Below are 27,548 nucleotides of genomic sequence, written 5' to 3' on the forward strand. Positions count from 1 at the left end.
GGTGAGGTACTGTCATACAACCTGTAGAAAATGAGGTGGTGCCCCATCGTGTGCAAATCATTGTCTTCCTGCAAGGGTAACGTTCACCAATAGCACTGGTAATCCATTACTCAGGAACCAGTGGTACAGAGCACCTGTTAATCTGTTTGGTAAAGTGTATGGACTTATGAATCTGTCACTGACAACTCATACCCATACACTGATGATGAAGTGATCTTCAAAGATTGCTCGAGGGTTTGTATCTGCTCACATTTGTATTTTGGTAATTTACTAGGCCCTCTCTTGTGAATCCAGCCTTGTGTACAAATAAAATGCTACTCATTATTCATCACAATTAGTCCTAAACAAATACATATTTCAACAGGTATTGCTTTCCACACATGTAATTATAGCAATATTTCTACTAGTATTAACTGACAGCACTTCCTGTAGGAATATGTGACACTTTTTTAAAACACCTTGTTCCTAAACATCATATAGTCTGAGTTTGGACTCGGTAGTATCTGTAGAAAACCTTTAATTTTCTCTAGTTCCAATCCTAATATATTCACTTTAGCAACTTACTATTCATATCCAAGTCCCCAACCCCCGTTGTGCTTTGCATGGTACTATGTTGTATTGTTGCAGTTTGATCATGGTTACAACTTTCATTGGATTTACATGTTAAGTTATAATTGTCCTCAGCTTTTATATCTTCTTGCCAGTTAGGTGTCTGACAGCTTACACCCCTACACAAGCCCTTCAGAATAAGTAAACATTCTGTTTCTGGCATATTTTGTTTCTGAACTGCATCAGTTTCTTAATGCCATGCCATCTTCATCTTCCATGGGGTTTTTCTCAATTACTTTTAACCATTACATGGAGTTTTTTTTTTGTAATTTTTTCTTTTTCTAGTGCACTTTTACATCAAACTGATTGTTATATAGTTAATTTTCATCCTCTATGTCACATACCTTATCCAGTCCCTTTGTTTCCTTGACCTACTTTCTGTTCCTATGGTGAATCTCATTTACATCTTGTAATCTATCAGTTTAACTTTTGGTTCATATTTCTGACTTTATGTGGTATATGCCCAATAAGAAATATATTATCTCTCTCACTGTTACATAGTCCCTATGTAACAGTGCCCAAAAGGTATCTCAGTCTTTTCTTGGTGCGTGGCACAGCTTACCTCTCTTCTTACAAGGAATGTACACTACAAGTACAAACTTCTTACAACCCACATTTTTTGTGCCCCCTCGTCTCCACAGTGTGAGCACATTCATGTGTTTTTTTAAGTGTTTAGCTGTGTGTCTATAATCTATACATGGATTTGAAGCTTATATATTCTCTCTACTGGTAGCAGAGTTGATCTCCACCATGTGATGTGATGCTGGCTCCTCTTTGGTTCCTGTTTAGAATTTGGCTTTAATCTGCTGGTCAAAACATTATCTTTTTCAATCATTTTCTAATTTTAACAAATTTTGTTAATTTTCTTCTATATAGGGGATTGCAGGAACAGATGTTGCCAAGGAAGCTTCTGATATCATTCTGACAGACGACAACTTCAGAAGCATTGTGAAGGCCGTAATGTGGGGGCGGAACGTTTACGACAGCATCGCCAAGTTCCTGCAGTTCCAGCTCACTATAAACATTGTCGCTGTTGTTCTGGCCTTCACTGGTGCCTGCGTCATTCAAGCAAGCCCTCTCAAGGTGAAAACATCACACACAAGTCTTGTACAGTTTTCAGATACTGAATCTTCAAACTGTAACTGCAAAGGCTTTGGCAGCCTGAGACAGTTAATATAAAACTGTCTGTATGCAGAGCCACTTCATGTTATAAAATAACTGTTACTAGATAGGTAAAACTTACAAAGGGAGGATAGTATGACAACATTGAAACTTCTATTTTGCAAAATATAACTCTGTAAATAATGCATGTGTTAACATACTTTATCTGAACAAAAGTATCTGAATGATCCTATGTAATCATTTTAATTGAATCAACTGTGGGTTCTTGACAAAACATTGTATATTAACTAAACAAACACTGTTTTTTGCCTTGTTTCACAATTTTATTATTAATGTTATTGCACAACCTAGGTTTCAGGTTATAAGCCCATTTTCAAGTACATTACTGACTCTCAAAGGTGATAATGCAAAGATAAACATGATGACAAGGCAAAGATATAATCTCAACTTCTTAAGGTATTGATGCTTAGCTTAATGTACAATTATGTCAATGACCAATCTTTAACAAACTACACACAATATTGCACATTCAGCAGTTACACTACAATCACCAGACTGAAGTTATGCCTCAGCCAAGAGCTTTTTAACTGTGATGGACTGGGGCCCAAAGTTTTGCTTCTATCCTGGGGTTTTGATCTCATCTAGAGAGGTGAATATTTTAATTGGGTTTGCTTATTTAATAATAGGTGTGGGCATACACACAACTGTCTTTTAATTTCTAAAACATGATTCTATGTCCCTTAGACAAAAGGTAGTTTCTTGTTTAATGCAAAAGAAAAACAAGCAGCTGTCACAAAAAGTAGGGTTTATAAAATCACATGCTGTGGGTGTCAGTCTTGCTACATTGGACAGACAGGGAGGTCAATCTGTACCAAGCTTAAAGAACACCACAGAAGCTGGAGATTGAAGAGGCTTGATTCCAGCCTTTGCAGAACATTGCCTAAACAATAACCACAAATACACAATAGATGTACAAATCCTACACACATACAAAAAGGGGGCCAAAATCAACCAATTAGAAATTTTAGAAATTAAAAGACGGAAGTGTAAATCCCCACACCTGTTATTAAACGAGCAAACTCAATTCAATTATTCACCTCTTTTAGATGAGATCACAAGCCCTGGGTAGAAGCAAAACTTCAGGCTGCAGTCCATCATAGTTAAAAATCTCTTGGCTGAGGCATAACTTTGGTCTAGTCATTGTAGTGTAATTGCTGAATGTATAAGTATGTATGTAATTTGTTAAAGATTGGTCACTGACGTAATTGTACATTAAGCTATGCATCGATACCTTAAGAAGTTGAGGTTATATCTTTGCCTTGTCATCATGTTTATCTGTGCATTATCATCTTTGGGAATCAGTAATGTAATTGAAAATTGGCTTATAACCCGAAATCTATGTTGTGCAATAACATTAATAGTAAAATTGTGAAACAAGGCCAAAGACAGTGTTTGTTTAGTTAATCCTATGCAGTGCGGTACTGACCACTAGACCTTGTGACATCAGTCAGTAATGTGTTGAGAAGCGGTAACAACAGACTAGGTCAGTGAGGATAGTTCGGTGACTTCAAATGTGTACATCACTGGATGTCACATGAACATCAAATTCATCAGGGATATATCAACACTTCTGAAGCTGCCTATGTCACTGTTGATGGTGTTATTGCCAAGTGTAAACGTGAAGGAACAACCGCAGCTGAATCAAGACCAGATGGACCATGTGTACCGGCAGATGGGGACTGCCGAACATTGCAGAGTGTTATCATAGAAATTCACATGAAATCTGTAGAAAGAATCATTTGTGAGCTCCAAAGTGATACCGGCAGTTCATCTAGCACAATGACTGTGTGTACGTAGCTAAAAGAATGGAGTACAGTGGTCAAGCAGCTTCTCATAAACCACACATTTCTGTAATCAGTGCTAAGCTGTGTTTGAGATGGAGAGAAGAAGAGTACCACAAGACAGTAACTGATGGAAATGATTAATTTGCGATGAATCATGCTACACCCTGTGGCTATCTGATGGAAGAGTTTGAGTATGAGAGATGACTACAGAATGTTACCTGCCATCATGTGTAGTGTTAACAGTGATGTATAGAGGAGGTGGTGTTAAGGTTTGGGGGTAGTTTTTGTGGTTAGGGTGTGGTGCTGTTATTATGCTTAAGAAAATGCTAATTATGAAATATATGAACAAATTTTATGGTATAGTGTACTGCATACAGTAAAGGAACAATTTGGAGATGATGACTGTTTTCATCAGCTCGACAGTGCACCCTGTAATAAAGCAGAAACTATGGGGCAGTGGTTTGTAGACAACAACATTCCTGAAATAGAATGACCTGCCCAGAGTCCCAATCTGAACCAAATGGGATTTATTAGAACAGTGACTTCAATCCAGATCCCAACTTTCACACCACTGCCTTCTCTGGCTTCAGCTCTTGAGGAATAATGGGCTGCCATCACTCAACAGACATTCAGATGCCCCACAAAGTGTCCCCTGCAGAGTCAAAGCCATTATAAAAACAAAGTGTGGATATACCCTGTATTAATGTCCAATAATGTGTGTCCAGATACTTTTGATCAAATAGTGCACAGAGTTTTTCAGGAGGAATAGTAGATATTTTAGGAGATGACTGTTGGAATAGTGCTTCCATTACCTTTAATCAAACAATGGAAAATCCATGATTAAATGTGTGTGTGAGTTGCATTTGTGTGAGTGTGCGTGTGCGTATGTGTGTCTATTGTTGACGAAGGCCATTGGCCAAAAGCTTTAAGTGCGAAAATCTTTTTGTTGTGCCTATCTGTGACTCAGCAATTCCATTACCTTTATTTGAATATGCAAAGACTGAACACTGTGAAATGCTAAATCTGTGACTGAAGTTATAATGCTCCCTCTCTGACAAAGAAGAAGAGTTACACTGGTAAAGCAAATTATTTGAGAATAAAGATATCTAGTCTCATATTCCACTGCCGGGATAACAGGCTCACAATTTCTAATTTGTGATTACACGAGTATTAATATTTACAGGCACACCAGTTTTTTTCATGCTCGGACATTGGACTTTGTAGTGAAATAATAGTTGCAGGCTCTGAAAAAGTTTGCTAAAATTAGCAGCAGTCTGCTCAAGATGTAGAAAATGGTTGATAACTGTTTGTTGGCAAGCTGTTACTCCAGAAAGCTTTGCAACTACTTACAGAAACTGGACTTCTGGTTCATCAGCTGTGAGATTGGTGATTATCACAATTAACATAAACACATGTAGGCCTACACCAATTCCAATTAATGCAGTTATTATTAACTAAGAATTACAAATGCTTACCTGAGCAAAAGCCAAGGCAGGAGAGATTAGGCTAGCAGAAGAAGAAGAATAATAAGGAAAAAGAGTGTATAAAAACAAGTGATGGACAACTTACAAAAATTCAGACAACATTTTGTTGAATTTTATTGCAATTACTGATGTATATTAAGTTTTTCTTCTCTTGCCATACATATAAAAGGTCATTCAGTTACAGAATTCTAATAGCATTTATAATAAAAAATATATACAGATTTACGTATCATTTTACGTGTTGTTTCAAAGCCCAAGTGTGCCATACTGCTACAAAAAATCTGGCCAGAGTCAAACATGAAATGTAATCCATTCTCACAGTGTACGTCTTCAATGAGAGGATAGCTTGCATGTATGCTGTAATGGGGTAGACTATATACAGTACTGGCTCACTGTCACTCTGTGGGTACCTTTATCCTAGTCTAGAGACCACAGGATAAATAAATAAATAAACCACATGCTGTGGCATGGTCAGGGAGGGCATATCTCCAGCCTGACATTTTGTGATCACTGCCTTCTGTGCATATGTGATGCTGCCTGTTGTGAGAGGGAGTAAATAGTCTTCTCATTATCTGAGTCACTGCCTGCAGCAGTGATAGTATAGACTAAACATTCCATATTACATGTGTCCAATTTTTCTAGTTTACTAATGTACAATTGTTAGAATGTAACCTTAACAGATACAGAATGTGTTACGCAAAGGTAAAGGATTAAGTCTTGATTTGATTCTCATATATTCCACCTTCGACTTCTTTGTAAATGTACAAGAACATACTGTACAGCAGTGCCTCCAAACTTTTTATGTAAAAACTCAAAACTTTTTGGATAAAACAAATGTTATTAACATTCATCTTTATCCTTCATTTCTACATATTTGCAGCCCTCGGCTACTAGAGGGCACCAAATTGAAGCATGTAACATGGTGTTGTGTAACATAACTGTGCCGGTGTGTGAGAAACAGCATCCGTAATCAAGTTTCAAATTCAAAGAGTTCGTCCACATGTGAGGCACTCTCCCCTTTAGCATAACAATGCCAGAACACACACACGACCTGCAACATCTGCAACAATCTGAGGTCTCGGGTTCACTGTCATCAAACATCCTCCATACAGCACCAACTTGACCCCATCTGACTTTCATCTGTTTCCAGAAGTAATGAACTCCTTCATGAACTTTGTTTTAATAGAGAAGAAGTTGTGCAGGCAGAGGTGATGTTGTGTTTCCACCAACAAAGTAAAACATTCTACAGTGATAGTATCAACAAACTGGTCCCTCACTGAGAGGAATGCACTACTGGCCATTAAAATTGCTACACCATGAAGATGTCGTGCTACAGACGCAAAATTTAACTGACAGGAAGAAGATGCTGTGATATCCAAATGATTAGCTTTTCAGAGCATTCACACGAGGTTGGCGCCAAAGGTGACACCTACAATCTGCTGACATGAGGAAAGTTTCCAACCAATTCCTCATACACAAACAGCAGTTGACCGGCATTGCCTGGTGAAATGTTTTTGTGATGCCTCGTGTAAGGAGGAAAAATGCATACCATCATGTTTCTGACTTTGATAAAGGTCGGATTGTAGCCTATCACAATTGCAGTTTATCGTATTGCAACATTGTTGCTCATGTTGATCGAGATCCAATGACTGTTAGCAGAATATGGAATCGGTGGGTTCAGGAGGGTAATACGGACTACCTAGCTGGATCCCAATGGCCTCGTATCACAAGCAGTCGAAATGACAGGCATCTTATCCGCATGGCTGTAAAAGATCGTGCAGCCACATCTCGATCCCTGAGTCAACAGATGGGGACGTTTGCAAGACAACAACCATCTGCACAACAGTTCAACAATGTTTGCAGCAGCGTGGACTATCAGCTCGGAGACCATGGCTGTGGTTACCTGTGACACTGCATCACAGACAGGAGGGCCGGTGATGGTGTACTCAACGACGAACCTGGGTGCACAAATGGCAAAACGTCATTTTTTCAGATGAATCCAGGTTCTGTTTACAGCATCATGATGGTCACATCCGTGTTTGGTGACATCGTGGTGAACGCACATTGGAAGTGTGTATTCGTCATTGCCATACTGGCGTATCACCCATCACCCGGCATGATGGTGGGGGGGGGGGGGGGGGGGGGGTGCCATTGGTTACACATCTCGGTCACCTCTTGTTCGCATTGACCGCACTTTGAACAGTGGATGTTACATTTCAGATATGTTATGACCCATGGCTCTACCCTTCATTCGATCCCTGCGAAACCCTACATTTCAGCAGGATAATGCACGAACACATGTTGCAGATCCTGTACATGCCTTTCTGGATACTGAAAATGTTCGACTGCTGCCCTGGCCAGCAAATTCTCCAGATCTCTCACCAATTGAAAATGTCTGGTCAACAGTGGCCGAGCAACTGGCTCGTCACAATACTCCAGTCACTACTCTTGATGAACTGTGGTATCGTGTTGAAACTGCATAGGCAGCTGTACCTGTACACGCCATCCGAGCTCTGTTTGACTCAATGCCCAGGCGTATCAAGGCCGTTATTATGGCCAGAGGTGGTTGTTCTGGTTACTGAATTCTCAGGATCTATGCATCCAAATTGCATTAAAATGTAATCACATATACTTGTCGAATAAATACCCATTTATCATCTGCATTTCTTGTTGGTGCAGCAATTTTAGTGGCCAGTAGTGTATGTTCATTGCTAGGGTGACTCTGTTCAGAAATAAATATGTAGACATGAAGAATACAAAAGCAGAATTTATTTTTTATTTTATTTATTTATTTATTTATTGTTCCGTGGGACCAAATTAAGGAGAAGTCTCCAGGGTCATGGAACGAGTCAATACATGAAATTATAACACGATAGTAGAAACAGATAAAATGAAATATAAGTCACATATTCAGGCGACAATTCATTTCAGCTCTTCCAGGAGCCCCTCGACAGAATAGAAGGAGTGAGCCATGAGGAAACTCTTCAGTTTAGACTTAAAAGCGTTTGGGCTACTGTTAAGATTTTTGATTTCTTGTGGTAGCTTATTGAAAATGGATGCAGCAGAGTACTGCACTCCTTTCTGCACAAGAGTCAAGGAAGTGCATTCCACATGCAGATTTGATTTCTGCCTAGTATTAACTGAGTGAAAGCTGATAACTCTTGGAAATAAGCTAATATTGCTAACAACAAATGACATTAAAGAAAATATATACTGTGAGGGCAATGTCAGAATTCCCAGACTTTTGAATAGGGATCGACAAGAGGTTCTCAAACTTACACCACACATAGCTTGAACAGCCCATTTTTGTGCCAAAAATACTCTTTTTGAATCAGAAGAATTACCCCAAAAAATAATACCATATGACATATGCGTATGAAAATATGTGAAGTAGCCTACTTTTCATGTTGAACTGTCACTTATTTCAGATACTGTTCTAATGGTAAATAAAGCAGCATTTAGTATCTGAACAAGATCCTGAACATGGGCTTTCCACAACAGCTTACTATCTATCCAAATGCCTAGGAACTTGAACTGTTCTGTCTCGATTATAATATGCCCATTCTGTCTGATTAAAATATCGGTTCTTGTTGAATTGTGAGTTAGAAACTGTAAAAACTGAGTCTTACTGTGATTTAGCATCAAATTATTTTCCACAAGCCATGAACTTATTTCATGAACTACATTATTTGATAGTGTTTCAGTATTACACACAAGATCCTTCACTACCAAGCTGGTGTCATCAGCAAACAGAAATATTTTTGAATCACCTGTAATACTAGAAGGCATATCATTTATATAAATAAGAAACAGCAGTGGCCCCAGCACTGACTCTTGGGGAATGCCCCACTTAACCGTGCCCCATTGGGACTGAACATCACTACCACTCTCAATATTGCGGAGAATTACCTTCTGCTTTCTGTTCTTAAAGTAAGAGGCAAACCAATTGTAAGCTACTCCCCTTACTCCATAATGGACCAACTTCTGCAGTAATATTTTGTGGTCAACACAGTCAAAAGCCTTCATTTAATAAAAGAAAACACCTAGCATTCGCAACCTTTTATTTAATCCATCCAAAACCTCACAAAGAAAAGAGAATATATCATTTTCAGTTGTTAAACCATTTCTAAAACCAAACTGTACATTTGACAGCAAATTATGTGAATTTAAATGCTCCAGTAACCTTGTATATACAACCCTCTTGATAACTTTAGCGAATACCAATGGCATAGAAATATGTCTATAATTGTCAACATTATCCCTGTCTCCCTTTTTATAAAGTGGCTTCACTACCGAGCACTTTAATCGGTCAGGAAACCGACCACTCCTAAAGGAAAAGTTACAGATATAGCTAAGTATTGGGCTAACATACATAGAACAATACTTCAGTATTCTGCTAGATACCCTGTCATATCCATGAGAGTTCTTGGTCTTTAGTGATTTAATTATTAACTCAATCTCCCTCTTGTCAGTATCAAGTAGGAGCATTTCAGGTAACAGTCTCGGAACACTTTTTTCTACGAGCGCTATATGATTCTCTGTTGGGACTAGGTTTCTATTTAGTTCACCTGCTATATTCAGAAAGTGATTATTAAATACTGTACATATATGCGACTTATCAGTAACACGGACATTCCCACTACGCACTTATTCTATATCCTCGACCTGACTCTGCAGACCACCCACTTCCTTTACGATTGACCATATGGTTTTAATTTTATCCTGAGACTTAGCTATTCTATCTGCATACCACATACTTTTTGCCTTCCTAATAACTGTTTTAAGCACCTTACAATACTGTTTGTAATGGGCTGCTGCATTTAGATTTTGACTATTTCTAACGTCAGCCACCCAGGCTGCCTGTTTGTCTAGTACCCTGTATTGAACGTTCTAACAGAAAGCAACTTTCAAAGAGCATAAGAAAAGTCTTGAGGAAAGCATTATATTTATTGTCTACTGTATCAGCACTATAAACATCTTGCCACTCTTGTTCCTTGATAAGGTTTACAAAGGTGTCTACAGCAACTGGATCAGTTTTCCTAAAAAGTTGATAACTGTATTTAACATGTGTTGCCACACAAAAATCATGATCTGAAAGGCCATTCACCTTTTTGCTAACAGAATGCCCTTCTAGTGATGAGGAATGAACAAAAATGTTGTCTATGGTTGTTCTACTGTTCCTTTGCACTCTCGTTGGAAAGAATACGGCTTGCATAAGATTATTTGAATTAAGAAGGTCTACCAGCATCCTTTTCCTTGCACAATCACTTATACAATTAATATTGAAGTCACCACATATAACAAACTTTTCGTATTTCCTATAAAGTGAAAAAAGAACCGCCTCTAGCTTCGGAAAAAATGTTGTGAAATTGGAGTCTGGGGATCTATAAATAACAACAGTTAGAAGTTTAGCTCCACTAAATTCAACCACATCTGCACAACATTCAAACACCTTTTCAGTGCAGTACTTTGAAACATCAATTGACTCAAATGGGATACCGTTTTCACATACATGGCTACTCCCCCACACCGCAAAGAGCTCCTAGAAAAGCTGCTAGCCAACCTGTATCCTGGTAAAGGAAGCCTCTGAATTATCTCCTTATTTAAGAAGTGTTTAGATAACCAATAATTTCAGAGTCAACACCTGTAAGCAGTTCATTAACTTTATCTCTAATACCTTGTATATTTTGATGAAATATGCTAATTCCCTCATTAATCAGATACCTGAGCTTTGTCAGAAGTGGTTTCTTTGTTAGAGAGACTTCCCTTAAGCAGGAATACCTATCAGCTGACTTCAATCTAATAAACGTACAGCTCTAACACCCACTACTACAGGAATTTTCCCATGAGTGATCCCACTACCCCCACCTATGCAGTCACCTATAAGCTTTGCCAACCTCCCCTTCCCATACCTGTTGAGGTGCAGGCCATGTCTAGTGAAACCCGTCCTGCTGATAGACTCCACCGACACCACTGAAATGTGACTCATGCCTTCTGTCATCAGCGCACCCCCAAGTCTCATGTTATTATGCCTGATGGCTGTATTAAGATGAGGCTGATCATGATGCTGAAACAGTTCCACGAAATGCACATTCGTGTTGCCAGTCTGAGTGGCTATCTTTTCCAGGTCACCATCTATGTCATGCTCCCCATCCCTGTCAATACTATTACCAGCCACACCCACAATCACTACCTGATCCTCTTTAGTAAAATCCCTACATAACCCCCATATGTTAACAGTCACCTGAGCCAATCCTGCATTAGGCTTCACAATGCTGGTGACCTGGTACTCACTCCCCAACACTTCCTGCAACTGCTGGCCTACACCTCTACCGTGAGAACTACCTAACAGCAGAACCTTCTTCTTTCTCTTAGACTTTGCAACTGTCCTAGCCACCGTAACTGCTGAGGTCTGCTGCATACTTCCTACATCTACAGCTACTAGAGATTCCTCTCCACTAGACTCTGACAGTTGGTCATATCTATTGCAAACACCAATAGTAAAACTATCTGAAAAACTCCTTCTCCTAGCAGATCTCTTGCCAACAGCTAGCTCCCATTCCCCAACCCCCATCTCCCTCCTCATCCTACCTAGCTCCTCCTGTGCATTTTTCAACTGCACCTGAAGGGGACAGATCTTACACTCCTGCTCCTCTATCAACTTACTCTTGCTACATAACCTGCAGTTCCAGGAAAGGATCTCACCAAAATGCCCACTGGCTTCCCCACTGCATTCCCCCCAGTGAAAATACTTCAAATAAGTCTCACACCACAATCCACTACTCACAAACCTACGGCAAAGCCCACACTTCTCACTCATGGTAAAATTTTACAGTTATTGAAACAAGAAAACTACTTTATCTAAGTTCCGCTACTACAATAAGAAGATGTTAAAAAACTGACTACAATAATCACAAACTTGCTCTACAAGGGAAGTAACTACTATTATTGACAGCAATAATCAACAACAAATGAGAATATAAGAAAAGACCAACACAGAAAGAAAATCAAACATCTAATGACACAGTAACGAAACTAAAAGCAGTTTCCAAAAATTTCTTCTGAAATTATTTCACCAGGAAACATCAAGAACACCAGTTCAAGACTACTAAAGTTCCTAAATAAAGTACTATACGCAAACAATTAATTAGTACTTAGCTTTCGATGCACCGCTATAGCTGCAACTGGTCAGCATGGAATGTAAACACAGGTAAGAGGTTAAGTTGCTCGATACGAAACACTCACAAAATATCAGGTCACAACACAAGAAAGGCAAAGGTGAATGAATAAACCACTAATAAGTCACTTATATAGTAAATATTATCACAAAAACCATTAAAATATACATCTGAAACCTAAAAATATGTGAAGACTTAGAGAGCAATCTCACACACAGTCACGCACTTATGACGTCAATGTTAATAACATTCATTTTCTTTAAAAAAACTTTAAGAGTTTTCACATAAAAAATTCAGAGGAATTACTTTTCAGCATGCCATTGTATGATTTGGTACAATAGACAATAAGCTGATTGGCACTATTGTGTTACAACATTGTCGTACAAGGCCCTGTTATCTAGACTTTCTTGGAAATGAGATTTCAGCATAACTGGATGGCAGTCCTTTGTCTACTACTATAGCTCTGCTCTTCCATTATCACAGGGCCACCGCACATCCTAGTCATTGGGTGACATATCATCTAAACGTAAAATTTCCCAGAAGACAGAGCAGCAGAAATGGCCTTGTGACTATTTCATGAAATATGTAACTCAAAAATTTCCTCACCTGTAGTATGCACATACTATAAAAAATACTCCAAAATATTAAGAAAAGTAATAAAAGCAGCAAAAATAGTGCATAATGATGAATACATTTATAATTCAGCCAATAAATCAAAGGCTAAGGTATGTGGAGTGTTATAAAGAAAAAGACTCTGGAGAATACAGACAATCTTGCAAAAATATAATACTATCACATAAAAATAAAATAAGTAACAATCCCGTTAGAAGTAGCCAACACATTTAACAACTTTTTCACATGTATTGCTGATAATACGTTACAATCAAACTTTAAGAGCACCCAGGCAAATGAATATAAAGTAAGTGCGTGCAGAGTATCAATGTACATCAGTTCTGTTTCCCAATATGAAGTAGCTAAAGCAATAAAAGGACTAAAAAATTCCAACTCTGCAGGCATTGATGGTATACCAGCAACAATAATAAAGCAGAGTGCATCAAACCTAATTGAAATACTCACCCATCTATGTGACTGCTCACGTCAGGCAGGCACTTTCCCTGATGTATTGAAAACATCAAAAGTTATTCCTGTATATAAGAAATGGTGATAAAGATAATGTAAATATGAGGGTCACTCCAAAAGAAATGCCCACTATTTTTTTTTAACATCCATCTTTTATTCTACATGTTTGAAAGTTTTACAATGTGTAGATACATCCTTTACGAACAATATTTTCATTTCTCCACATAATTTCCATCCCTCTCAATTGCCTTACACCATCTTGGAACCAGCGCCTGTATACCCACACGGTAAAATTCTGGACCAACCTGTTGGAGCCACCGTTTGTCAGCATGCACAAGAGAGTTATCATCTTCAAACCTTGTTCCACGAAGAGAGTCCTTCAGTTTCCCCAAGAGATGATAGTCACATGGAGCCAGGTCAGGACTGTAAGGTGAGTGTTTCATTTTTGTCCATCCGAATTTTGTGATCGCTCCCATGGTTTTTTGGCTAACATGAGGCCGTGCATTGTCATGCAACAGCAAAACATCCTGCTTTTGCCAATGTGGTCAAACACGACTCAGTCAAGCTTGAAGTTTCTTCAGTGTCATCACATATGCATCAGAATTCATGGTGCTTCCACTTAGCATGATGTCCACAAGCAAGAGTCCTTCGGAATCGAAAAACACCGTAGCCATAACTTTTCCAGCAGAAGTTGTGGTTTTGAATTTTTTTTCCTTGGGTGAATTTGCATGATGCCACTTCATTGATTGCCTCTTCATCTCTGGTGAAAAATGATGGAGCCATGATTGATCACCTGTCACAATTCTTCCAAAAATTCATCTCCACCATTCTCGTACTGTTCCAAAAGTTCGCTGCATACTGTTTTTCTTGTGTCTTTGTGAGCCACTGTCAACATCCTGGGAACCCACCTGGCACAAACTTTTTTTAACGTCAACACTTCCAGTATTCTGCAAACACTTCCTTCCCCTATCCCAGCATAATGTGACAATTTGTTCACTGTCATGCATCTGTCAGCAGTCACCAATTCGTTAACTCTCTGCACATTTTCTGGAGTGTGTGCAGTACGAGGTCTGCTGCTGCAAGGACAATCCTCAATACTGCCGTGCCCGCTTTCATCATGTAACCTGCTTGCCCACCGACTAACTGTACTGCAATCGACAGCAGCATTCCATACACCTTTTTCAACCTCTTGTGGATGTTTCCCACTGTCTCATTTTCACAGCACAGGCATTCTATGACAGCACGTTGCTTCTGACGAACGTCAAGTGTAGCAGCCGCCTTGAAGACATGCTGTGGCGGCGATACTCACCAGAACAGGTTGAACTAAGTTTGTAAACAAGTGGGAAGGATGTATCTACACACTGTAAAACTTTCACACATGCAGAATGAAAATTGTATTTTTACAAAAATAGTGTGTATTTGTTTTGGAGTGACCCTCGTAACTACAGACACATCACAATTTCCTCCTGCATCTCTAAAGTATTAGAAAAACTTATGTATAACAAACATACAAAATTTGTAAATAAAAACAGCGTCCTATGTAATGAACAACATGGGTTCATAAATTAGAGGTCTACAACAGCTGCTATTTATGAGTGCATCAATTCCATCCTTAACCTGATGGACAAAAAACAGGAATCAATAGGAGTACTTATTGACTTGTCAAAAACTTTTGACATGGTGGATCATAAAATTTTGCTATCAAAGCTTGAAAGATATGGTATTTGAGGATTGTTCTTCCTGACTAGTTGTAAGCAGACAGTGTGCCTCAAGCACACAAATATTGAACTAAAAACTGTAGCCGAACACTTATCTGACTATAAACAAATTAAATGTGGTGTTTCCCAAGGACCCCTTCTGTTCCGTCTGTACATAAATGATCTAATCTTAAATGCTGATGCACATAAAACAATCATACTTGCAGATGACACCACAATATTACTAAAAGGAGACAACAATGAACAGTCACAGCAGACAGTAAATGCGCTCACAAAACAACATAGCAGCTGGATACAGAATAATCAGCTTGTAATAAACAGTAAAAAAACCATTGCATTGTAATTCCGCAATGCTCCTAACAAGGACATGTTTATCCCATCGGTCTCTATCAGTTGGTAACAGCACTGAAACCAAATTCTTAGGACTTTGGATGCAGAGCAACATCACATGGAATAAGCATATTGAACATCTCAATGCAGGACTGAGTAAAACATATTACCTTCTTTGCTCACTATAATCATGCTGTAGTGAGAAAACAGTAGTGAATGATATCATGCCTACTTTCATTCTTGTCTAGGTATGGGGTCACTTACTGGGGAAACTCTAAAACAGCTAATTGCACTTTAAACTACAAAAAAGGGCCATTAGAATCTTGTTTAGGTGCAAGCCTAGAGGCTCTTGGAAACCTCTGTTTCATAAATCTGGTGCTCCTCCATTACCATGTGTATACATTATGGAAACTCTTTTATTCTTTAAAATAAATGTAATAGGTAAGGACTGCAGATGGCAAAAAAACTGTGATATACATTATCAGTTTACCAGACAAAATAAAAACTTACATGTAACTCAAATCAGCAGAGCCCTGTGCCAAAAAGGTACTTTTCACATGGGAGTTAAGTTTTATAACAAATTTCTTGAAAACATAAAAGCTATTACTGAAGTCAATACCTTCAGAAAATCTCTAGTCATATTTACAGCATCCCCACTTTTACTCCATTGAAGAATATTTAAATTCATGAGATGTGTTATATCACTACTTAAGTATAAAGTGCATTATTGTAACCTTAAATACATATGACTAGAAATGACTTTCAACTGTGTGGTTATAACTTGACTTGTCCAATGTCTTATGCATAAGCTGCTTTGTAGACAACAGGACCAATAAATGCAAATACAAATACTTGGCCACCAGAATCCCAAACCTTACCCCTTTTGATTTTTGTTGACTGTTCAAAGCCAGTGTCTACAAGCAAAATGTAAACATGAGAGACAAATTGTTAAACACAAGAAATGAATTGATCATTCAGGTTACGAGTTGTGCTGCCTTCACAAACATCACAGGAAAGCTCCATGTGCTGTTGTCAAGGGATATTAGAAATGCACTGAAGTCAGATGTGGAATTCATGAAAATCAACTATGAACTTAATAATCATTTGCATTTGCTTAGTGTCATCTGTTTTTGTTTGGGTTGCATTCTGTCAGCCATACCAGACTTTTGATTTTAATTAGTGTATGCTGCCACCTCCTAAAATATTTACTATTTCTCACGGAAAACCCTATATTTTGTTTCTAGCAAATGTTTAGCTTTTTGCCCAATAAAATCTCATTTATGACTCTTGTTCATCTGCTGGTCATAATCGTTGTGTCATGTGGCATTGTTCGTCCAACAAACTATGCTCTTGTAGTGTGTAAATTCATTAACCTTCAAACACTGGTTGTCTGCAAATGCTGTTTTTTTACAGATAAGTGATCTTAATGGGTGGCAGACTACACACATTTTCATATTTCAAAATCATTTTTATTTTGTTTTAGACAATCAAGCTGGAGGTAATTTATTAAAATAGTCGAATAACAAAATATCACCAGCTGATGTTTTTCCATCCTCCGCCAAAGGCATTTTATTGTGTACACTATCTGATCAAAAGAATCTGGACAACACTACGTAATGTAGATTTGACCACTAGTCATCACAGGATGTGGAGGGCATTGTGTTGTCAGTAGAAAAGCATTATCATCAGAATGGGTTGATCGGGAGAGCTCACTGACTTCGAATGTGAACTAGTCATTGGATGTCACCTGCATAACAAATCCATCAGGGACAATGCAGCCCTTCTAAAGCTGAACAAGTTGACTGTTGGTGTTGTGACTGTGAAATAGAAACATGAAGGAACAAGCACAGTTAAACAGAGACCAGTCAGACATCGTGTACTAGCGGACATGGACCATCAATCGTTCTGGAGGGTGGTTGTAAGGAATCCCGAGAAATCAGCAGAAGGAGCCACTTGTAAGTTCCAAAAGTGCTACCAGCAGTCCAGATAATACAATGAATGTGCATAGGGAGTATAAAAAGGATGTGATACAGTTGTCGAGAACCTCCTCATAAGCCACACGTTTTTGTTGTGACACTTCAGGTGCCATAAATAATAACACCACAGGACAATGTATAATGACCAATCGGTACACCTCCAGGCACACCATATTAGGCCGCAGCCGCAGTCTCTCCCTACTTTTCCAACAAACTTTCTGTACAGCTAATCTCAGGGATACTATGATGACTGTTTCAAGAGAGAACATCGATTGTTAATGGGTCATGAATTATAATTTATTCAAACTCTCAGTAAACGTTAACATTTTTGATAACATTCAGCATTTCAATTTATATGGCACAATTTTCTGCCAATTGCTTCCACACTGAAACTTACCCTCTCCGAGAGCCAACTGCTGCTGACTCGCACCACAACAATAACTAGTCTCCAGCGTATTGTCAACAAGCAAAATACTGATAACCATGGCTAAAATAAGCTCAATAAAATAACAGGTAGAAGACGTGCTCTGTTGGTGCTGCACATTTCAGTGATTTTTGATTGAGATGAACTTATGCGGCAGTATTTTTCATCGACGCACCAGTGTATAAGTGTGCACAGAAAAATCCGTGCAATATGCACATTTATTTATATATAAAAGCCGACTTTGGGATTTTCCTTTGTGTGAGACTGCGTGTACGAGATAGAGTGCCCATTTAAAGTACTAGATTCGCATATTTTAATGCCCGCATTGCTTCTGCGTAATTTGCCATTGATTGTATCAGTACCCATTTTTATTGGGAAATTTTGAAGGTTCGCAAGTGCAGCGAAAAACTGGTACTGTTATCGTCAGTTTTGGCCTAAACTAAATTGTGCTCTTTTAAAATTTTTGAGGACAGTAGGCGTATTCTTCTTCAGAACAATCGTTCTAAAATTTCATTTTACAATTATGTGAGAAACAGGTTAGTTTGAGAATTTTTGGACACTACAAAACTGTTTTCATAGGTTACTGGCATGATTGTTTTGGATACATAATTTATTTCATAGCAAATAGCAATTTTGGCTCACAGCTCAGCGAAAGATTACATCGCCCTTGAATTTCATCATATATTAACGCAAATAAATGTGACTTTGTGACAATTTTGGAAGCTACCATTGTCCTTTGCATAATCTATGATCAATTTGTAGCAAATTGGCATTAGTGGTTTAGTTACTGTAGCAGATTTCCTAACTAACGTATTGTGTTACATCTAGATTTCCATTAAAGAGAGGTGGCCCTATATATTACCTGCATTTATCGTAAATTATCTCTGTTTTTGAGTTTGCTAACAACTATGATTAACTTCAAAATGTTTTAGGAGACTAGCAGTTTTTGCAACGAGTTTTTGTGTTGTGTTAATAGAAATCTATATTTGTGTATTTGCTTCAATTATTATAGAAAATTGGCAACTTTTTAGCTCAACAGATTAAAAAATTATCAGCGGACTTAAAGTTATTTGTTCACTGCGTTATATTGCACTAGCCAAAATCAGCTCCACTCTGAATGCCGTTGTCAAACATGGGATGAGTTTCTTGATGTTTCTAAGCAGCTGGAAATTTCCTCGACTACTGTCGAATTATTGGCAGCTGCTGTGAATCAGTGTGCTGGAAGAAGTTCCAAGAGTTGTGTACCTGTGATACCTATAGCAGAGGTATCTCAAGTAGGCCTACTACCCTCTCCCGTGGATCCTGTCTCCTTTGTAGAAAGTACAGGATCTGTCATTGCTTGTCCACTTGACTGTGGGTTACATGTCAATGTTAGATCTAGGCGTCCTGTACAGGTTGAATGGGGACCAGGGAGGGCTCAGGGTGTTGCACTAATCCCCCTAACCAACAACTGAAACTGAAACTGAGCCCATGTGACTCACTTCATCTGTTTTGGTGAAGGCAAATGCAACGAATGATGGCACCCTTCAGGGAAATGGCATCAAGGGACAGAAAAGGACACCAGATGCACTCAGTCTGTATGCCTGGGGGCCTCATTCAACCTGTTGAAGAGGCTATTCCAGCAGCCATTGAGGGAACAGGGTGAGACCACTGCGGTTTGTGGTGCACATTGGAAAAAATGATGCCCGTCATTTGGGCTCTGAGTTCAACCTTGGGTCAGTTCAGCGACAGGCAGAGAAGGTTGAGAAGACCAGCCTCACATGTGGAGTTTCAGCGAAGTTCACAATTTGCAGCATTGTGCCCAAAACTGATTGTGGCCCTTTGGTTCTGAGTCAAATGGAAGGACTGAACCAGAGACTTCGAAGGTTCTGTGACAAGCTAGGCTGTGACTTTCTGGACTTGTGCCTTAGGACTGAGAACAGTAGGGCCTTCCTAAATAGGCCAAGTGTGCACTACACATCAGAGTCAGCTACTCAGGTAGCTCACAGTGTGTGGGGCACACACAAGGGTTTCTTAGAGTAGACAGCTTTCCATCCAATCCAGAAAACAAGCCCAGGAGTACCAGTGTAAGATCAAAAGAAATTCCTCCCTCAGGTTAGAGTATTAAAATCCTAATGGTAAGATGTCAAAACATTCACAACAAAGTGCCAGAGTTCAACGTGCTCATGAAAAACAGTGAAGCCCACATAATACTAATACTAGGTACAGAAAGCTGGTTGAAACCTGAAATTTATAGCAATGAGATTTTTGGGAAAAATTTAAGTTTACATTGAAATGATAGGCAAATTGGAGATGGAGGTGGTGTATTTGTCGCAGTATACAAGAAGCTGAAATCCCCTGACATAGAAACTGAAGCTGCTTGTGAGATTGGGCAAGTCTCAGTATCAGAGATGGGCGTAAAATGATAGTTGGACTCTTCTATTGCCCACCAGACTCATCTCCTGGTGTAAACAAAAGCTTTAGAGAAAACCTCAGTTCACTTGTACATAAGTTCCACAATCACACTGTAATCATCGGTGGAGACTTTAATCGTCCAACAATTAATTGGGAAAATTACAGTTTTGTTAGTGGTGGACATGATAAAACATCCTGTGAAACTTTACTAAATGCCTTCTCTGAAAACTAGCTAGAACAGACAGTTATGAATCCCGCTCATGATGGAAATATATCGAACCGAATGGCAACAAAAAGACCTGACCACTTTGAGGGTGTCCACATCGAAACTGGTATCAGTGACTATGACTCAGCTGTGGCAAAAATTATTACCAAAGCACAAAGAACAACTAAAACATGCAGAAAGACATACATATTCTGCAAACTAGATAAAAAATCAGTAGTGTCATATCTCAATGAGGAACTTTAAACTTTCAGCTCAGGTCAGGAGTATGTAGAGGAACTCTAGCTCAAGTTTAAAAGAATAGTTGACCAATCAGTGGGTAGATATGTACCAAGTACAGCAGTTCATGATGGGAGGGAACCTCCATGGTATACAGTCACTATAAAGAAACTCCTAAAGGAACAGAGATTACTACAAAATAGGTGTAAAACAAAATGTAGGACTATAGATAGAAAGATGCTGTATGAAATGCATTTGGCTGTCAAGAGAGTAATGCATAATGCCTTTGAAGACTATGGTAGCAGAATATTGTCAAATGATTTTTCACAGAACCCAAAGAAATTCTGGTAGTACGTAAAGGCTGTTTGTTATTGGCACCAAAGTTAGTGCCCAGTCGCTAGCAAATAAGACACTGAAACTGAGTGTAGCAAAGCAAAAGACAAAGTGCTTAACTCCATTTTCAAATTTCCTTTACAAAAGAAAACTCGGGAGAAATACTGCAATTTAATCCTTGTGCCACTGAAAAGATGAACGAAATAAGTGGTGTTGAGAAACAGCTGACGTTAAAATTGAACAAAGCTCCAGGCCCCAATGGAATCCCTGTCAGATTCTATACTGAATTTGCAGCTGAGCTAGCCCCTCTTTTATCTGTAGGCTATCATAGATTACTCAAACGAAAGACCGTGCCCAGTTCTTGGAAAAAGGCTCAGGTTCTCAACGTCAACCAGCACAGATTCTGAAAACACTGATCACATGAAACCCAATTTGCACATTTCTCACATAACATATTGAAAGCTTCGGATCATGGCAGCCAGGTAGATACAATATTTCTTGATTTCCAAAATGCATTTGCTGTGTACCACATCTATGCTTATTGTCAAAAGTGTGATCATATGGGGTATCAAGTGAAACTTGTGATTGTATTGAGGACTTTTTGGTAGGGAGGACACAGCATGTTGTCTTGAATGGAGAGTCATCATCAGATGTAGAAGTAATTTTGGGTGTGCCCCAGGGAAGTGTGTTGAAACCCTTTCTTTTCATGCTGTGTATTAATGAGCTTGTAGACAACATTAATAGTAAAATCAGGCTTTTTGCAGATGATGCAGTCACCCGTAACAAAAAGCTACCTGAAAGAAGCTGCATAAATACTCAGTCAGATCTTTGTAGGACTTCATTCAGATCTTCATAAGATTTCAACATGGTGCAGAGATTGGCAACTTGCTCTAAATCTTCAGAAATGTAAAATTGTGCCCTTCACAGAATGAAAGAACATAGTATGCTATGACTGTAATATCAATGAGTTGCTGGTGGAATAGGCCAACTCATACAAATACCTGGTGGAACACTGTGTAGGGGTATGAAATGGAATGATAGGGGTATGAAATGGAATGATCACATTGGTTCAGTTGTGGATAAAGCAGGTGGTAGTCTTGGGTTTATTGGTAGAATACTGGGAAAGCGCAATGAGTCTACAAAGGAGATTAATTAGAAATCATTCATGTGACTGGTTCTAGGATATGCTCAACTGTGTGGGATCTGTACCACATACGACTAACAGGGGATATTGAATGTATACAGAGAAAGGCAGCACAAAGGGTCACAAGTTTGTGTAATCTGTGGGAGAGAGTCACAGAGATACTGAAGGAACTGAACTGGAAGACTCTTGAAGATAGACATCAACTATCCTCCTACGTATTGCTCACATAGGGATAATGAGGATAAGATAAGAATATTTACTGCATACACAAAGGCTTTCATACAATCATTCTTCCCACACTCAATTCTAGGAGTATAGTACAACCGCCTACATATTGCTCACATAGGGATGATGAGGATAAGATAAGAATATATACTGCATACACAAAGGCTTTCATACAATCATTCTTCCCACACTCAATATGTGAGTGGAACAGAAATAAATTCTAATAATAGATACAATGGGACGTAGCCTCTGTCGTGCACCTCACGGTGGTTTGCAGAGTATACATGTAGATGTAGGTACATTGCTATGTGTGGACACCATAGCCCCACAAATCCCCGGATCTCAAAAATTAATTTCGCCTGGAAATTTATGGCGACATTAAGTTTCAGTGTGAAGTTGACCATGTAAGAAGAGCTCCAGAACAGGATAGAGCAGAAGGGAATAAAATGTATCCTTAATTAAAGAAATATTGAAGTTACCGATATTCAAAGAGTGTTACTACACCACAACATTAACAAGAGAAAGTATTTTTAACATCATCAAAACAATCCACTTTTTGTCCATGAAGGATCTGTAAAGAAAGATGAAATATTAAATCATAAACAGCCAGTTTCTGTAATGGACAATCTACTGCCCTTGTAGTGAAAATTAACATTTTTTCTATCTTTAATTCCTAACTGAATTCATCAATTTTGAAGTTCATCATTAAAGTAGCTAAGGAAGTAATCAGTTTTTTAATTAATCAGTGAAGTAATCATTTTCATAAGGTCAACCAATAAAGCTCTGATAAACTGGACAGTAATAATCATTAATAAAATCTAACATCCTTGCCATCATCATAACCAAAGAGAAGTAATCATCCATACAGATAAATAAGTAATCAAAGTGACATCCACTATTGTTAGTAATTAATGGATTTGAAAAGAAAAGAAAAGGCAGAGGGGGACAAATGTTATTTCAGTGACATGCAGTGCATAAAACAAATGCATGAATACATAAACACTGTACATCTTTGCAACATCCAAAAATAGTTTTTCTTTGCACTATTGTATCTCCTTTAATCACTACATTAATGGCTATTCTGCTTTTTTTACATATACATTGTTGTTGTTGTGGTCTTCAGTCCTGAGACTAGTTTGATGCAGCTCTCCATGCTACCCTATCCTGTGCAAGCTTCTTCATCTCCCAGTACTTACTGCAACCCACATCCTTCAAGGAAAGCATTTCTGAAGAAGAGAAATTTGTGAACATCGAGTATAGATATAAGTGTCAGGAAGTCGTTTCTGAAAGTATTTGTATGGAGTGTAGCCATGTATGGAAGTGAAACATGGATGATAAATAGTTTGGACAAGAAGAGAATAAAAGCTTTCGAAATGTGGTGCTACAGAAGAATGCTGAAGATTAGATGGGTAGATCACATAACTAATGGCATATACATAACCAGCACAATATATACTTCACACGGGATTCACAAAGGTAGCAATTGAAGACATTAAATCTGAAAATGAGTCCATGTATATGTTGTTTCATTTTATTTTATAGTCCATCTTGAGCACACATTTCTATTATACTTCACTATTACCAGTTTCAGCTACTGCCATCTTTAGAGTTATTACAAACAAAAACTGGGTGTAACCAACTAAGTTCAATTTGCTGACACCAGTTCTATAAAAGGCCTGGTGCTACATATACTAGCCATACATACCATAAAACATTATGATGCATGTATCAGCATCAAATGATACATGTAGGTACATAGTAAGTGCTGGAGATGATCAGGATGTGTCTGGTATTTATATAAATAACTGAGGCCAGCAGGGGGCAGTATAGCTGGGGTATGTGAGTAGCCAGTATTGCAAATGTAATGGTTAAAATGCAGTATGCATAGTGGTTAGTTAAAATTACTTCACATGGCTAAATGAGCATTTGACAATAAAACATGTACTGACATACAATATGTGTAATTATATTCATACATAAAAGACACATAAAAATTGCAAACAGTAATAATGTGAAACTCGTAGTCTGGCAAAGTGAAACATACAGTTCCCTTCAGATAAAACTTCTGGGCTGAGAGACCGTGGTCAATGTATAAAATTTCCACCTAACGTTTTGTCTCCATCTGCGGGAGACATCTTCTGAGGTCGTCCGGCTACTGCCACTGAGGCTCCAGGTACTCTCCCATTTATAGAGCACATAGAGGGCACCACCATTTGTCATGTGATGCCGATGGTATGCCTATCTTTTGGAAGGCATCACCATTCTCGATTAAGAGTAATCGATTGTCATTCTGCTGACGCAATGTTGACATCCATATTTTGTCTAACTTTAAAACTTCCTGTTTTCTATTAAAATTGTTATGGTGTTTGTGAATCTCTATTGCTTCTCTGTACATGCACGCATGATAATGGGATGTTCATGATAGAACACTTGTCTCATTAAAGTTAATTTTGTGGTTCCCATCTTGAAAAACATGCTCAACTGAGGCCGATTTTTCGATGTGTCCTAAGCGACAGTTTCTTTTTTGTTCAGCTAAGCGGGTGGTTACACTTCTTTTCTTGTTCCAATATATACTTTTCCACAACTACATGGAATTTTGTATACCCCAGGTGTTGCTAGGGGGTATAGGGGTATATATCACAACCCTCTATGTATTGGAAAGAAATAGTCAAAAACAGAAGGGTATTAAGGTACCAAAAAGATCATGTAGTACTATGTTCTTAAGACCAGTCACGGAAGATGAATTGCGGAAAACTATACAGAAACTGAAGTCCAAGAAACCAGCTGGTGATGATGAAATATCAAATCATGTAATAAAGCTGGTATGTGAGGAGATAATAACACCACTGCTGAACATAGCAAACTGTTCTTTCAGAGATGCAATTTTTCCAGAAAAACTGAAGATAACGAAGGTAGTGCCAGTGTACAAGAAAGGGTGTAAGGATGATCGCAACAACTACAGACCAGTTTCACTGATATCAGGTTTCTCAAAAATCCTAGAAATGCTTATGTATACCAGATTAGTTAACTATTTGGACAAACATAACATTCTCATGACCTCACAACATGGTTTCAGAAAGGGTAAATCTACAGAATCAGCAATTGTCAGTCTAACAGAATACATTTTACAGTCCTTAGATGAGAAAAAGGTTGTCTCTGCAATGTTTCTGGATCTTTCAAAGGCATTTGACACCATTGACCATGAAATGCTGATACAAAAATTAAGCAACTATGGCATTCGGGGCCAACCAGGTGAATGGATAAAATCATACTTGTGCAACCACAAGCAGTATGTATCATTAGGAAACTCGTACCAATCAGAAACCAAATCCATCAAATATGGAGTGCTGCAAGGTTCGGTAATGGGGCCATTGTTATTTAATGTATTTGTTAATGATATAGGTGTTGAGGAGGAAGAAAAGAAAATATTGTATGCTGATGACATGACAATACTAAATAGTGACCAAAATATGGAACAGCTTGAGAGAAGAGCATACATATCTGCAAATGTCACAGCTCAATGGCTGTTGGAAAATGAACTGGTTATAAATCTAAAAAAGACTATGTATGCAGTGTTTAAAAACAAGGAAAAGGCTGTAGACATGGATTTAGAGGTTGACGGAACAAGGCTGGAAGAAGTAGAATCTGCTAGATTCTTAGGTATTCTTGTGGATAATGAACTGAAATGGAAAAAACATATTAATAATGTCTGTAAGAAACTGAGCTCTGTCATATTCTTAATGATGCAGCTATCACAGTATTCAGACAAGAACCTTCTGTGTACAGTGCATCATGGACTTTTCGAACCATACTTACAGTATGGAGTGATGGTGTGGGGGAACTCAAACAAACAAGAGACAAAACGAGTGTTCACATTACAAAAAAAAGCAATTAGGACCATTTTAAGAAGAAAGACCTCTGAAACATGCAGAAACTGTTTCAAGAATTTAGGTATCTTAACTTTTTCATCATTATATACATACAAAACAATAATGTACATCACAAAAGGTAGTGAGGACTGGATTACAAATGCTAGTGTACACACCCACAATACAAGAAAGAAGAATGAAGTACAGAGCATTCCCCACCGACTGGCAATGCTAGAAAAAGGACCCCAGTACTCTGGTATCAGACTACTAAGAAGTCTGCTCAAAACCCTGCAAGATAGTGTACTTCACAATGAATTTACAAAGAAACTTAAAGACTATCTCATTGAAAAAGAGTTTTACAGTGTTGCAGAATACTTATGCCATTAAATTTGTATATATTGTTACTCATTATCAGTGATGTAAAAATGTAAGCTAAAGGTGTAGAAAAATAATTGATAAAGAATTTTAATACTTTGACATGTCCTATATTACACGTACATTTACTGTACACGATGTAATCTTACAGGATCAAATAAAATTCAATTCAATTCAATTCAATCTCTCACACAGAAATCATGAGGATGATATTAGAATAATAACCACATGCACAGAGGCATTTAAACAATCATTCTTCCCATGTTCCATATGTGAATGGAACAGGTACAATGGGTACCCTCTGCCACGCACCTCATAGTGGTTTGTACTGTATAGATGCAGAGGTACATGTAGATTGCCACAGGGTATAGAATGATTTGTCACTCCAAATCCCTTATTTCCAATCATCCACTTGTGAGGGTACAGTGTTCTCACATAGCAATGTATTTGCTGTATGAAGTCCATTGAGTGTGTTGTAGCCATGGCTATGCATATCAGTTAATCTTTGCTTGTTGACAATACATTGTACACCAGTTACTGTTGTGGTGCAAGTTAGTTGTAGATGGGCTCTTGGACAGGATGGAGTGAGCTACGCTTGCATGGTGCATTTGTCGGTACTGCTCAATAGCCGTCTTCAAATCTTTTATAGCTTGTCCACACTGCGATCAGTCACTGCTAAAGTTTTAGTATGCAAGTGATCAGTAGAAAATTGTGGCATGTAGATTGAAATGCTGAATGTTATCAAATGTGTTTATGTTTGCTGAGTGCTTGTATAACTTATAATTCATGACCCCTTAACAAATGATGTTCTGACTTGAAACAGTCATCATAGTATCCCTGGAGGAATTATTTAATGAGGTTAGCTGTACATCAAGTCTGATGGAAAAGTAAGGAGCGACTGCAACCTAATATACCATACCTGGATTAATACCAACAGGGTTGTTATACATGGAGACCGATGACAAGGATGTCGCATCCGACACCAATCTTTGGATGCGGAG

At 38.4% G+C, this 27,548-nt stretch overlaps 1 protein-coding gene across 1 annotated transcript in view; it reads left to right on the plus strand.

Moving 5' to 3' along the window:
* The window catches only part of LOC124719793 (plasma membrane calcium-transporting ATPase 2-like), a 570,459-nt gene that overhangs the window by 469,982 nt on the left and 72,929 nt on the right, over positions 1-27,548 (plus strand). Inside the window, exon 15 of the mRNA XM_047244989.1 lies at positions 1,486-1,692. Within this exon, the coding sequence (XP_047100945.1) occupies positions 1,486-1,692 (207 nt within the window). The remainder of the gene's footprint in view (positions 1-1,485; positions 1,693-27,548) is intronic.

The sequence above is a fragment of the Schistocerca piceifrons genome, chromosome 11 (assembly GCF_021461385.2).
Source record: "Schistocerca piceifrons isolate TAMUIC-IGC-003096 chromosome 11, iqSchPice1.1, whole genome shotgun sequence".
NCBI classification, from domain to species: domain Eukaryota; kingdom Metazoa; phylum Arthropoda; class Insecta; order Orthoptera; family Acrididae; genus Schistocerca; species Schistocerca piceifrons.